At 41.5% G+C, this 13869-nt stretch overlaps 1 protein-coding gene across 1 annotated transcript in view; it reads right to left on the bottom strand.

Annotated features, from left to right (window-relative positions):
* NSUN7 (NOP2/Sun RNA methyltransferase family member 7) overlaps positions 1–12877 on the bottom strand; it is a 44874-nt gene extending 31997 nt beyond the window's left edge. Inside the window, 3 exon segments of the mRNA XM_019552779.1 lie at positions 4512–4570; positions 6099–6459; positions 12764–12877. Of these exon segments, the coding sequence (XP_019408324.1) occupies positions 4512–4570; positions 6099–6411 (372 nt within the window). The 5' untranslated portion in view covers positions 6412–6459; positions 12764–12877.
* Between the last annotated feature and the right edge of the window lie 992 nt (positions 12878–13869).

Here is a 13869-nt window from a genome sequence, read left to right as displayed (position 1 = left end):
AAAGCCAAACACCTAAATGCTAGACATGGCAAAAAGTGAGCTTCATCATCTGTATCCTTTTATGGATCTAGGTCTCCTCATTGACTTAGACCTAGACAGGGGGAACTCATCTTTCCAGGATGATAAATTATATATTCAGACGACACTAAAGACATTACACTAAACATGTTCAAAGCCATGTGTATAAGTTGTTGTTTTAACCCAAATACTACCCTTGCTTCTATAAACAGTAGAGATAATGTATTTAATATCAGCATTAAAAATGAAAAGTTAGGGTTTCTGAAACAACTCCAGTTATAATCCAAAATTACAGTTAAGAGTATCAATACTAAAACAGTCTAAAAGTGAGTAATTTTTACAATGGAATAAATAAAAATCCTTTAGCTCCTTTTATTAATTAAATCAGATCATAAGACTGCTTGAAGCACTTGAATAATTTGAATGAATTCAATTAATCTCATCATTCTCAGATGATTTTCCAGCTCAGGTAGGTAAGGCTATTAGAACTTTAAATAAATTCAGATATTGTAAACAAAAGATCCCATGGCAAAGCAGAAAAGGTCTTTTAATTTTAAATATATATAAAAAAAAAAAGAACTTAAAAAAGGCAATATTCAAAACATAGTACAGCTTCTGATATCTTTTGAAAAGGAGGGATTAAAAACGCACAAGGGCATGCACTGCAAGGGGCAGGTAAAAAGTAAAATAAACTACACATTTTTTACACACTTTCAGTTATCACTCAAGCAGATATTACTTCTTTAAATAAATACAGAAGTTAATTGATTTTTATGATTTACCCATTTAACATTAAGTTTTACTCTCTTAGTATTAGCAACCACCTAATTCAAAGCAAAAGCCAAATCAGGAATTAGTCATTTTTTTTATTTTTAATGGTTCAGTTCATAAATAATGAAGACAAACAATAATGTACACCTCTAAGGACAATTAGAAATATTTTGGTCAAAAGGGAAGCAGGATGACTGTAGGAGGGAAAATATTTCTTATAAATTTGAGCACAGAAAAGCATTAATAAAGGTCTCTGGAAAGGCCCAACTTAAGAAAAGTTTGACATTATGAAAATACCAATCTAATAAAATTTAAGCTAAATCTAGGTTCAGTAAACTTTGCCTACTTGGAGTACGAATATTTCTCTTTTCAGAGGAATGGATGAAAGGAGAACTATCTAGCTTACTGAGAGTTTGTGAAGAGGTCATCCTCTTAAGCACAAGTGAAGAAATAGAAGTTTTTTTCCCCCCCCTTTCCCTGTTAAATTCTACTTTGTCTGGAGAAAATATTTTACACTAATTTTTTTAATAAAATTTGTAAGCAAAAGAAAGTGAAAGGGATAATCTTTTATTTCAAAGGAGGAAAAAAACAAGAGCGAAGGAGAAACATCAGATAGGACTCACTCCTATGACTGGCACATCATAAATACACAGACAGTAAAGTTATCGTAATCTCAATTTGCCCACTTTGTTTTTTCTGACTTTCATCACAACCAAGCTCTGGATATTCTTCTTAAACAACATACAAAAAATCTTGATGGCCAAGTTACTGGTAATGTGTTTTAATTTATACCACTCCACACTTATTTAGATGATTCCACCTGAGAGGCTTTAAGTACTTTACAAGCTATTAACTCAATTTTTCATCTGTAAATTTGAAAAAGCAGAACAGATTATAGCCAACATCTTCAGAAATTACTATTACATTTGTAGCTTCTCTGGCCACTCACCACCCCAATTGCCCCCTCGCTGGCTCTGGCCACTCCTGCAGCTGCTCATTACCCCCCCACACACCCCACCAGGCCCCGTACTTCTCTAGGAATGGCTCTGCCCACACCCCCCCACACCCTGCCGCAGCTGGTAGACAGAGATGCTGAACACAAAATGCCAGCCAAAGCAAGAGAAATCTTGCATATTGAAAACTTTCAGGCCCTGTTTAGTGACTGCTTTTGAAAATCTGAGCATGCCAGTTGAGACTGATTTCCTGAGAACCTTGATCTTTGGAACAGCTACCATTAAAATAAATTATTCTCCAAATCTTCCATCACTAATGTTGACAGGTTTCTTATCCTCTTGTCTTAGCCATGAGACACCATGGCTGGCAGTTAAAATTGGTCAGCAGTCCTAGTTTTTTGCAAATGTCATCCTGTGGTAGTTTCACTCCAAAATGCAACTTAGGAAGTGTGTACATAATCAGAATGTTATTTTCAAAGGCCTATGAGAGGTGTAACTCTAAACAGATTCCTTTAATTCAGTGTCCATTTGTACTTTTGGCAGTTTCCAGGTATCTTTTAGTTTGTGGTTTTGTTCTGTTTTTTGTTTGTTTGGGGGTTTTTTTAAATATCAAATTAAAACCAGATAAGTGGAAGCAGAGTTTAGTAATACAGCATGCTCTGCAAGGAAGTTGTTTATTTCTTCTGGTGTATGCTAGAAAAAAGGGGCTGAAAGAGACATGTTTCATTTTCAGCCCCATCTCAGAGGCACTGGTCAATAAGGTTTCTAAATAACAAGTCATTAGGTAGTTCACAGTGCTTAACGAAAGTACATTTTTGCTAAGCCAGCTGCAAGAAAGACATTAGCAAAGTGCAATGCAGTTAATAAGCTACAGTAAAAGCTTTGTTATCCAGCATGAGGGGGATAAGGGGGACACCAGTTATCTAAAAATTCTGGTTAACTGAGAGTTATACCTACCAAGGAAGACAGGAGTGCAGTGCAGCCACCCCTGCTGGGCAGAGCCCGGCCCCGGCCCCAGCCCCAGCCCATAGCAGCAGCCCATGCAGATCCCTAACTAGTGTAAACAACAGAAATACTTGATGCGCATGCCAGATAGACTCAGCAAAGATTCTGGTTGCTAAAGTGTGAATTTGTATTGGGGGATATTGGAAATTCCAGTTAAAAGAGTATTCCAGTTAGTAAAATGCCAGTTAACACAGCTTTTACTGTATATTATATGAATATACTGCTTCATGACATAGCTACGAAGACGAAGTAATATTATAAATTTAAGTTACAACAGAAACTAGGATTCCAAGATTTCTCCTATTAAGTCTAAGTCATAAACTTCTTGCCTAGTCATCAGTTTACAATGTCAGAAATTATGACCTGTGACTAGCAGTTTACCGCTAAAGAGCTATTGACTTCAAACACATGTGCATGATGGATACTTTAGGACTTTTAACAAGGATTAGCAATGAGACACTGCAGCCTTTGATAATAATTTGAATCCAACATGGATTAAGAAAGAAATGACAACCTGACAGTATTGATATATATATTTTGGAAACATTGTCTATAAACTATAAAATAGTGTTTGATTAATATGCACCCATCTAGATGCCGTATTAAGGTATGACACAAGGACCAATAACATGAGCACTATGGCCCCCTCTACACATTACAGATATTGTGCAACTAACTGAGACCAACTACACGTGCAAAGTATCTATCACACAATAAAAAGCTCCAACCAACTATAAAGTTAGACTACAAAAAGTGTGTGCTAGCTTTATAGCTAGTTGCTACACATGCAAATTAAACCTTGATAGCAGGGATTCCCTGGGGCCAGGAGCCCTGTCAACTGACTGGGCTCCCAGCCTCAGGGATGAACCTTGCCTAGTGTGAAAACCCTGAGCCCCAAGGATTACAGCTGCTGTGATCAGAAGCTGGGGAGAAGGAGGCAGGGGTGGGGAGAGAGGAGTGAGTGAAATCCCCAGCCCACACAGAGCTCTCAGTTTGGCTTGTCACATGCAGCCAGAACCAAGAGCCCTACAATGGATAGGGTTCTCAACCCCAGCTGCGCCTCACTTGCAGCCGGGGCTGAAAGCCCCATCAAGCTGCGGGGTCTTGGCCTCAGCTGCACGTTTCCCCCACAACTGGGAGCCTGCTTCTTGCCAGTGCAGGGCTCCCCCAGCACCAGTAATATGGCACAATTGGATCCGATGTGTGATCCCACAATCGCACCTCCTGCCATGCATGTGTAACATGGCAGGAAACACAATTGTGTGGATCATGCATTACATCCAATCACACCTTTACCTGCACATGTAGAGAGGAAGCGTATCCGGTGAAGAAGCACAGTGCTGCTTGATGCTATATGGACTAAATTAACATAAAATTAGAATGATGAGCTTTAGAAGTTTTTTCATAAAGCTTCATTTTAACTATTCTTTTAACATTAAGCTGGCTTGTCAAAATCCTTAAAATAGCCCTAAAGCATGGCTACAAATGGGCAGCATATGTGGCTCTTTTATGTGAGTTAAAAGTGAGTTACTTTTTTACAGGCATTTGAACACACACACGTATCATTCACCCTCCTCCTTTCCACCCCACACACACACCAGTTGGAAGTTTATCACAACAAAATACAGGGTCAAAAACTGCAAGGATCTATATAACTTAAAACAACAGAAGCACTTGGGGATGTTTCAGAAAAATAAGGCACTAGATGCATGTCCAACTTTTTTGTAAAGTGATCTATTATCTTCTCACAAATGCATTACTTACAATTGACTGACATGGGTAGAAGCAGCTATCTATCAATATGTTCTCAAGAAGATCTTGATCTGCAAAAGAAATACATAAAAATCTACAGGATTCTAAAAATATAAATAAAGTTCACAAGTAACTACATCTGAGCACTGAAATACTGCTGCGTTAGAAAGACATTCAAAAAATCTTACAACACTGTTTAAATCTTAAAGTACAAATTTAAGTGCAAAAGTAATAGCTCAATGGAGATGTCTTCAGACCTGATCCAAAAGGAACACATCTATGGCGAAAAAAACAGAGGATTATAATTCCAGTTCACCTGATATATAAGAAATCCAATACACATGGTAAAATATAAATGCTTAGTTTCATAATTACATGAAAGGTATATGTATACATGGGTCTTTATTGTGCTACTCTCCTTCCTTCCTTTCCTCAGGAACCTGAACTCCATCATTTTGTGGTCGGTGCTGCCCAAGCTGCCATCTACTACTACATTCCCCACCAATTCTTCCATGTTTGTGAGCAGCAGATCAAGAAAAGCATGACCTCTAGTTGTCCTCTCCATCACCTGTACCAGGAAGTTGTTCCTAACACTCTTCAAAAATTTCCTGGATTGCCTGTGCACTGTTGCATTGCCCTCTCAGCAGATGTCCAGGCAACTGAAGTCCCCTATGACAGCCAAGGCCTGCGATCTGAAAACTTCTGCCAGCTGTTTGAAAAAAGCCTCTTCCACCTCATCCTCCTGATCTGGTGGTCTATAGCCCACAGCCACCACAATATTACCCTTCTTTTTCCCCCCCGCTAACCTTAACCCAGAGACTTTCAATAGGCCTACCTACTACTTCATACTGGAGCAATCATACAGCCCTTTACTACATAAAGAGCAACTCCTCCTCTTCTGCATTGTCTGTCCTGCCTGAACAGTTTTTACCTATCCATGACAGTGCTCCAGTCATTTGACCTATCCTAAAGTCTGTTATTCCAATCACAGCATAGTTCTGGGACTGTGCGAGGACTTCCAATTCTTCCTGCTTGTTTCCCAGGCTCCACGCATGCCTGCACAAAACACCCAAGATAACCAGCTGATTGCCTTATTTTCTCAGGAAGAATGAGAAGGCCTCCCATTGTCCCCTCCTGCTTGTGTTTCCTCCAGGTCACCTGCTTCCCCACTTACCTCAGGGCTTGGTCTCAATCTTCCAGCAAACCTAATTTAAAGCCCTCCTCACTAGGTTAGCAAGCCTGTCTATGAAGATGCAGTAATGTGAAGCACCCAGAGGAGACGCCATCCAACCTGGACTGAGGGCCTATACCAATTATTCCATACAGTCATGGCAGGCGAGATCGTAGGCATTCAGAGGCAGATGGTCAGTGGTGACCTCTACGACCAGGGAGTCCACAGATTCTACTGCCCAAACTATCACAGTGCCTACCAATGGAACTTCAGCAGTCCACAAGGTGAGGCAAGAGCTGACCTGCCCTCTTTAAAGCTGCAGGATTGTTCTTCTCTCCACCCCAAAGAACTAAAAACTTCTTTCTAGCTTTTCCATGCTTTCTGTGCTATGTAACTTCTGTAACCAATTTAGGGAAAGTTTTACTTACACTTTAGAGCACTGAAAGCCAGTTCATAAGATGCACGCTGGGAATATTCATCCCTGAAGATCGGCAGGGCTGGTAGTGGTTCATTACCATAACTTATCAATATTTTATCCTGAGGCTTATCATTATGAATGCCTTGGAAAATATTAGCTGCATTTATGTATACAGAGTCACAATAGCCAGTCTTTTCAGTCAGGCTTGTTGTACTGTTTTCGGCAAACTCCCTCTCATTTGAAACTGTCAGTTCACTCAGGTTTGAAACATCACATTTAATATCATTACTTGAAGGCACAGAGCTACTTTTGGAGCTTGGCATTTTTCCTATTGATTGTACGAAAGCTGACAAATCACAGTCCCACTGTCTCTGCAAAAACAAGAACAAAACAAGTTGTATCAGAACATTTAATTCTATTTCACTAAAAGCATTTTTCTTTTTTATTTCCTTTTCTAGGATCCAATCCTGCAAATATTTGAGACAATATTAAGCATATGTAGAAATATGACCAGATACCCAAAAGTGAATTTTTCTTTCTAGGCTCTTGCTATTTGGACCTTTCATTTGCTACTGCCACAGCCACAACCCAGTGGTACCAAAACTGAATGCATGTACCAATACTAAAGTCCCACATGGGGAACTTTGTAGCCACAATCTGCTTCCTAAGGCTCATGTGCTACAGATGCAAGCATCTGCCATGGGTTTTAATGAGAGAATCAAGGGATTCCGATAATCTTTTACTGGACCAACTGTAGCGTTGCTCTACCCTGTGGGCTGCTAAGGTTCCAATGGTGGGCATGTGCAGAACTACTTAGCCACTGAAGCCACCTCTACAGCTATGGGGAATCCATTTCCTGAGTCATTATGGCTACAACAGCACTGCAATCCTACTACATACAGTTTTAAGACAGTTCCAGCAGCCCCTCACAGAAGAGCATGGCAAACCTATCCAGCGTGAAGTAGTACAGAGTGTCCAAGAGTTCATGGGATTTTCCTATCACTACCTCCATTGGTATCTCTAATCTGCCTGCTATGCAACATAAAAAGCTTTGGAAAATTCCTAAGTCATTCAATTGGCTGGAAACGGAAGGTAAGAGGAAGAAGGGAATAGGGCTGTTGGAGCTGGTCTACCAGTTTCTGCAGACATTCTTTCCTACCACCTTGCTCCTGCTAGTTCTAGCCATGTGGCTAATCACTGAAACTCTTGACTAATATTGTGTAGAAATGGACTATTATAAATGTGGGGGAAGGAAGAACCCAGGCAAACAGTGAAGGTTTCCAAGGCCAAATTTAATTAAGCCAAATTGTATACTGAAAGATTAAGGACTTGAGACAGCATGCAAATATTCCCTTATAAGTCTCTAAACCTTGTTTTTGCAAGGATAAATAAATCTTAGTTAGGTCCCTACCATTTCAGTACAGTAGATTAGTGAGGTTATTTCTCTCTCTGTCCACAAGAGTAAAAAGGAAAAGTACCCCACCCCAGTAGGAGGGAAAGCTAATCTGTCTGATATCTCAAAGTTACCTTAAATGCTCCAGAATTTGAGCAGAACTCACTGATGCCATTATAGTAGTAGCGAGCAGTACCAAAGCATAAGCACATCTAATATCAGACAAGACACACTCTGTACAAAGAACATCTGAGCTGGAATCTTTGCACCATAAAGGCATAATGAGTTAACATCACAAAGGTTAAACGTAACAGGAGAAATGCAGACTGTGGTTTCAGGCAATGCTCTGCCTAACCATTGAACCTGTGCTGAGGCTTCAAAGGAACCCATCTGGAGTGTGAACTTGCTTCCAGGAGATAACAGAACAGCTTGATAGGTATTCTGCCTCATCTTAGTCCTCACCAGAGAGGGTGACACCTGACTGTGTTAACTCTGGGAACAAAGACTGCCCTACCCTTTTCTTGAAATTGGGTAGAACAGCTCTTGGATGACCTGCTAAACTTAAATAAAAGCATTCAAACACTGAGTAAGAATGATTCTGGATCAGAGTTATAATTCAAAGGAACACCAGTTGGAAATGAGTGTTCAGGTCTTCCAGAATCTCAGAGGTTAGACTGGCTTTTAAGGATCTTAATCTAACAACTACAGAATTCAAGTTTTCCCAAAGTAATCTCAGTGGATTTATTGTGATTTTTTTAAATCTCCTGATCTACCTGTTTTTACTCGTAATGGCAGAGATTAAAAAAGCATCCAGGTAAAAGTGTTTAATAAAAGGTAAAAGTAATTACTAAAACATGGTGATGGTGTGTGGAGGTTTTGTGTTTTTCTTTTTTTTTTTTAAAGAATTTTCTCCATTTTTGTCAAATGAATTCTTTACAGGGAGCTTTCAGAACTGGCATACATATTTCACTGTTTATGCAGGAAATTGAGTGGTACTGTTTGAGCCTTTCTGCTGAGAACCTGTACAACTTAGCCAGGACTGTACTAACGTGGAGTTAGCTGTAGGACTTCTATACGAGGGATACAGTTCTATATTAAGTTATATTGAAAGTTCACTCCCTCAAACTTTTCCTGAAGGGGACGGTCTGTATTAAAGTGGTACCTGAAATTTCCTGCAACTCCATTGTGCAGTGAAGTCTCTGCCCACCCTCACCTCCCTGTACAATTTTTCCCCTTCTCATTTATTCTTGGGCTCTGAAGAAGCTCCTTTCAAAACAATCTAGAAGAAAGGTTAGATATCAGGAAGCGCTACTTCACAGTCAGGGCGGCTAGGGTCTGGAACCAGCTTCCAAGAGAAGTGGTGCAGGCTCCTACCCTGGGGGTGTTTAAGAGGAGGTTAGATGAACATCTTGCTGGGGTCATTTGACCCCAGTATTCTTTCCTGCCATGGCAGGGGGTCGGACTAGATGATCTGCCGACCCTACAAACTATGAAAGCTTAGGGCAGAGATCACACGGTGTATATTACGTAGACAGTGCAAGGGTTCGGTCTTCCTACAATAGGCAGCAAGAAGGAACTGAGAGGCAGCTTTGTCACAGACAATGCTGCAAATATATCAAAGACGAGAAGAAATCTAGAAGAGAAGAAAACCCAAGCTAATAACATACGGCTGCAGTGCTCATTTGATGCACCTCTTAACCAAGGACTTCAGTGCTCCAGAAATAAAGGCGAATGTTGTTGAAATTGCTAAATACTTCCATAACAACCACTTTGCAGCAGCTGGTCTGAAGAAAGCAGGAGGAACCAAACCTAACTCTCCCACAAGATATGCAATGAAACTCAGTAATGGACTGTTTTGAGCGATATGTTGAGAACTGGCTTAATCTGATGACAATTTGTGAACAAAATCATGATGAAATGGATGGAACTGTCATAGCCAAAGTTCTCAACGTTGGCCGAAAGAGAAATATAGAACGTATGCTGACTATCCTGAAGCCTATTTCTGTAGCCTGGAACAAAGTGCAGGGAAATTGCTGTCTTACTGCTGATTGCTTATTGTTGAAATTTGGTAGGAACTGGGTGAGACCTTGAAAGGAGAATGCGCAATGACAGAGTTAAATTACAGGCATTAAAAAAAAAAAGAATGGACTTTCTCAGTACTCAGTACCAGGGTCAATCTTTAACTGCTGAAGAAGAGGAGTTGGCTATGACAAGGGCATCTAGCAATAATCCTTCCATAACACCAACTATAATAATTTTCAGGGTTAAGGGTGAACCACTCAAAAACTATGTTTGTTGATGAGGTTTTAAAGGAAGTCACTTAAGCACCTGGATCCATCAGAGACTACTGAAGTGATAATCCAGTTTTTAACAGCAATAGCTTCTTTATATGACTTATGAAGAGAGGCTGAGGGAACTGGGCTTATTTAGTATAGAACAAGGAAGACTGAGCAGGGATTTAGTGTCAGCCTTCAACTACCTGAAGTGGGGGTTCAAAAGAGGACAGAGATAAACTGTGTTCTCAGTGGTGGCAGATGACAGAACAAGGAGCAATGGTCTCAAGTTGCAGCAAGAGAAGTTTAGGTTAGATATTAGGAAGAATTTTTTTCACTAGGAGGACAGTAAAACACTGGAACAGGCTACCCAGAGAGGTTCTGGACTCTCCATCCTTGGAGGTTTTAAAGATGCAACTAGACAAAGCCTTGGCTGGGATGATCTAGTTGGGACTGGTCCTGTTCTGAACAGGGGGTTGGACAAAATGCGGCCCACGGGCCAGACGTGGCCTGCCAGGCCATTCTATCTGGCCTGTGAGGCCCCTAGAAATTTTAGAAAGTTAATATATATCTGCCTCTGACTGCCTGTCATGCGGCCCTCTATGGCTTGCCAAAACTCAGTAAGTGGCTCTCTGCCCAAAATAATTGCCTGCCCAGATGATCTCCTGAGGTCCCTTCCAACCCTAACTTTCTATGATTCTTCTGAATGCGTAGAAAAATATTTTCTTCCTTAAAATGAATTCGTCCAAAATTGAGAAATCAGTTGGGAACTGAAAAAACAGGAATGCTTTTCTTTCTTTTCCAGTCTATGAATAAACAGGAAGAGAAAAGTGAAGACTGAGTTTGCTGCTGCATAACCCAGTATTTAAAGTTTCTCATGTTGAGCTGACTCAAATAATCTATTTAATTTTTGTTAAAAACACATTTCACATTTATAACTAAAATAGTTACAAATTCAAAAATACTTGTGCTTGTTTTGTTAAAATAATTATACATGTTTGTTGTTGAAGAAAAATCTCTAAAATATATAAGCTTGTTTTGATTAAAAACAATTAAAAATGTTGTAATTCAGTTTTCTGATGTAGCTGAAAAATTAATCTAAAAAATATCAAAATAAATCACTGCTTTAAAATGTATAGTGTGTACCTTCTATAAATGAAACGTACATCTATCTCTGAGTTGTGAAAAATATGCGTTAAGGTTATATCAAACAAGAATGCCCTTTTTGTAGAAAACAATGATTAAATCAAGGCTTCCTGACCAGTGATTTAAACCATGGTGTAAATCAATTTGATTTAAATCAGATGTACCCAGGCTGAAGGCACTCAGGATAACATACCAGACCTCATCATTTTGAAGAATATGGTAGGCTTTCTCCTTATCAATGTGTGAGAGGCTTAGATATAGAAAATGCATTCCCTAACAAGAGCCAAAGATTTCTTTTATTGTATCATCTGGATACTTGGGATAGTTAGGCAAACTTCTGAATGCAATTCATACTTCATCACATCACAACATCACTAACACTTTCCCCAGTAAGAACAGGGCCATCCCGAATACCTATTATTACTCTATTCAATGTCGCTTTGTCCTTAGACAAGTGACTGGTTCCTTGTATTGTTTCATTAGTTAGATATCTTTTTCTACAGCATCTCCCATTACTCTGTTCAAGCTCCTATGATTATCAATAGCTGGTCTTATTGGCGAACACAAAGTTTAGGTAGACCGGTCCTGTTTTAATCAGAATTCAGGGGAACAAGTGGCTTATTTTAATCTGCAATAGAATACAAAATAAAGTGGTCACAGTCAAGGTTACCAGTTTCTTAACCATATCAAGTCTATACTGCAGCACACTAAATCTTATAACCAGAGACACAAATTATGCTGATAGAGTTACTTTATACTTCTGAAAGTCCATGTGTACCCACAGTTAACTGTGAAGGCCAAAGGACAGGTTCCCCACTTTCCAGTTTCTATGATCTGTGATCAGGCTCAAAGAATTAGTCCAAATAAGGAGTAAAAGACAAATCAAGGGCAGCTCACGAAAGTCACAATTTCACAGTTTCAACAGTGTAAGAACACAGCAGGCGTAAGAAACTCATTCCAGTTTTAGAGAGTTCTAGATCCAGCACTAATACCCAATTCTTAAAATACGGAGTCTACTTTACAGAGACCACTCGCTTGAGCAGTATCCCTTGTCCTGATTATTGCAAACGTTGCTCCTACTGGTAAACTCTAGAGCCTGAATAAGCTGCAGTAGGCCAGTCACATTTATTAACACCCCCTTATTATTAAATAAAATATCAAACCTGTTCAAAACGTAACACAAGGATGAGTTATACAGAAGTGAGATAAGAATACACACTTCTATAAACATGCACAAAATGTTTTCCAAGTCACAAGTCCTTTATACTACCTTGACGCTAGGGATTTTATGGAAATCCGCTATACTAGCATGAGCGCAAATGCAGCAGTCCCGCCAAATGCATCATATAGCTAGTTCCACACCCTCTCGGAAAGTTGCTCCAATCCCTTTTCCCTACCTAAGCTGCTGGTCTGTTTTGTGCTCCTGCCTGATCCACAGCTCTGCTTTGTGCTCCCAGCCCCTTTCCACTCTCCCACTCCACTTTCCACTCCCTGCCCTGCTGTCCCTGGGCAATCTGCTTCTCTGCTTTCTGGCACTTTCCCGATCCCCTGCTTTGCTTTCTGCCCCTGTCCAGTTCACTGCTCTACTTCCTGCCGCTCTCCCGTTCCTGCTCCGCTTGCTGCCCCCCGCCGGCCTCGGCCTCAGCCCCAGCCCCAGCCCCGGCCACGCTCTGCACGGGCGCGGCAAATGCAGCGGCACAGGCGGCGCCGCCAGCAGTTTACTCCGGTTACTAGGGCAACAGCTCCGCCTCGCCTCGCCCCGCCCTGCCCGCGGTCTGACTCCAGGGGAAGGGAGCGGCCCCCGGGGTCTGATGGACCCGTGGGCACTGGGGAAGGGACCGCGACAGGCGGTCCCGCGCTTACCCGAGCGCCGCGCTGCCGAGGCCGGGGAGCGGCCGCAGCCCGCGCAGACCCCAAATCTCGGCCGCACCTCTGGGTCGGGTGAAGCGGGGCGGGGCCGGCCCCGCCCCCGGACCGCGCCGGATGGAACGCGGCTCTGGGGCCGTTTCACTCGAACAGGGGCGCTACCACTCTTCTCCTGGGGCGGGGGAGGTGTGCACATCGCAGCCCGCCGCCGCGAGCCCCCCCAGCGAACTGTTCGTGCGCCGCGCCGTTGTTCCGTCCGCATAGAAACGGAGGGGCGGGGGCTGAGGGGCCCCGCGCTGCTGCCGCCGGGGGGAACTTGGCCCTTGATGGGAGGAGTGGGGCTCTGTGTCTCTCCCCTCACGCCCTAATTATTCCCTAATTCCATTCCAATAGCTATTGTAACAGTTCGCTCCACTCTCTCAAAAAGATATTAGAGGGCTGTAATTCTTCTTTCTATGAAGTAGCCACATCTATGGCCATATGTTTCTACAGTTCTTGATAATCCAGTTAAAAGACCCTCGTGAACTTGCTTTCCTCTGCTTTGCAGCTTCCACTCTTTACGCCACTGTAAATTAGGTCTTTGAATCCCTCCTCCCAAAGGCAAAGGAGAAAGAGTATCATATTTTGTTCCGGACATTTCACCAAATAACATGAAACTTGTACAAGATCATGCCATGACAAGAAATGCAAAACCTGCCAACATATCTCCACCCCCCCCCACCATAACTACACCTTACAACAGAACCAGCACCATTCCTGGATCTTACACCTGCACCTCCAGAAATGGAATATATCTTATCCAGTGCACCAAATGCCCTGATGAAAATACATAGGAGATACCAAACAATAATTGTGCACCAGAATAAATGCACACCGAAAATCTATCAAAGACAAAAATATCCAATGACCTGTGGGTGCCCACTTGTCACAGGACAACCACTCCCTCTCCCATCTCTGAGTTCTAATCCTCAAAGGGACTTTACAAAACACCTTCCGTAGATGCACCTCCAAACTTCACTTCATAAATCTACTGAATACAAAAATCATGGACTCAATATAGACATTGGATTTATGACACATTACAACCTGCCTGACATCTGATT

Source organism: Crocodylus porosus, unplaced genomic scaffold, assembly GCF_001723895.1.
Source record: "Crocodylus porosus isolate Cpor-Errol unplaced genomic scaffold, CroPor_comp1, whole genome shotgun sequence".
Taxonomy (NCBI): Eukaryota; Metazoa; Chordata; order Crocodylia; family Crocodylidae; genus Crocodylus; species Crocodylus porosus.
The sequence above is the reverse complement of the archived record's forward strand: the minus strand, read 5'-3'. Positions and strand labels throughout refer to the sequence as shown.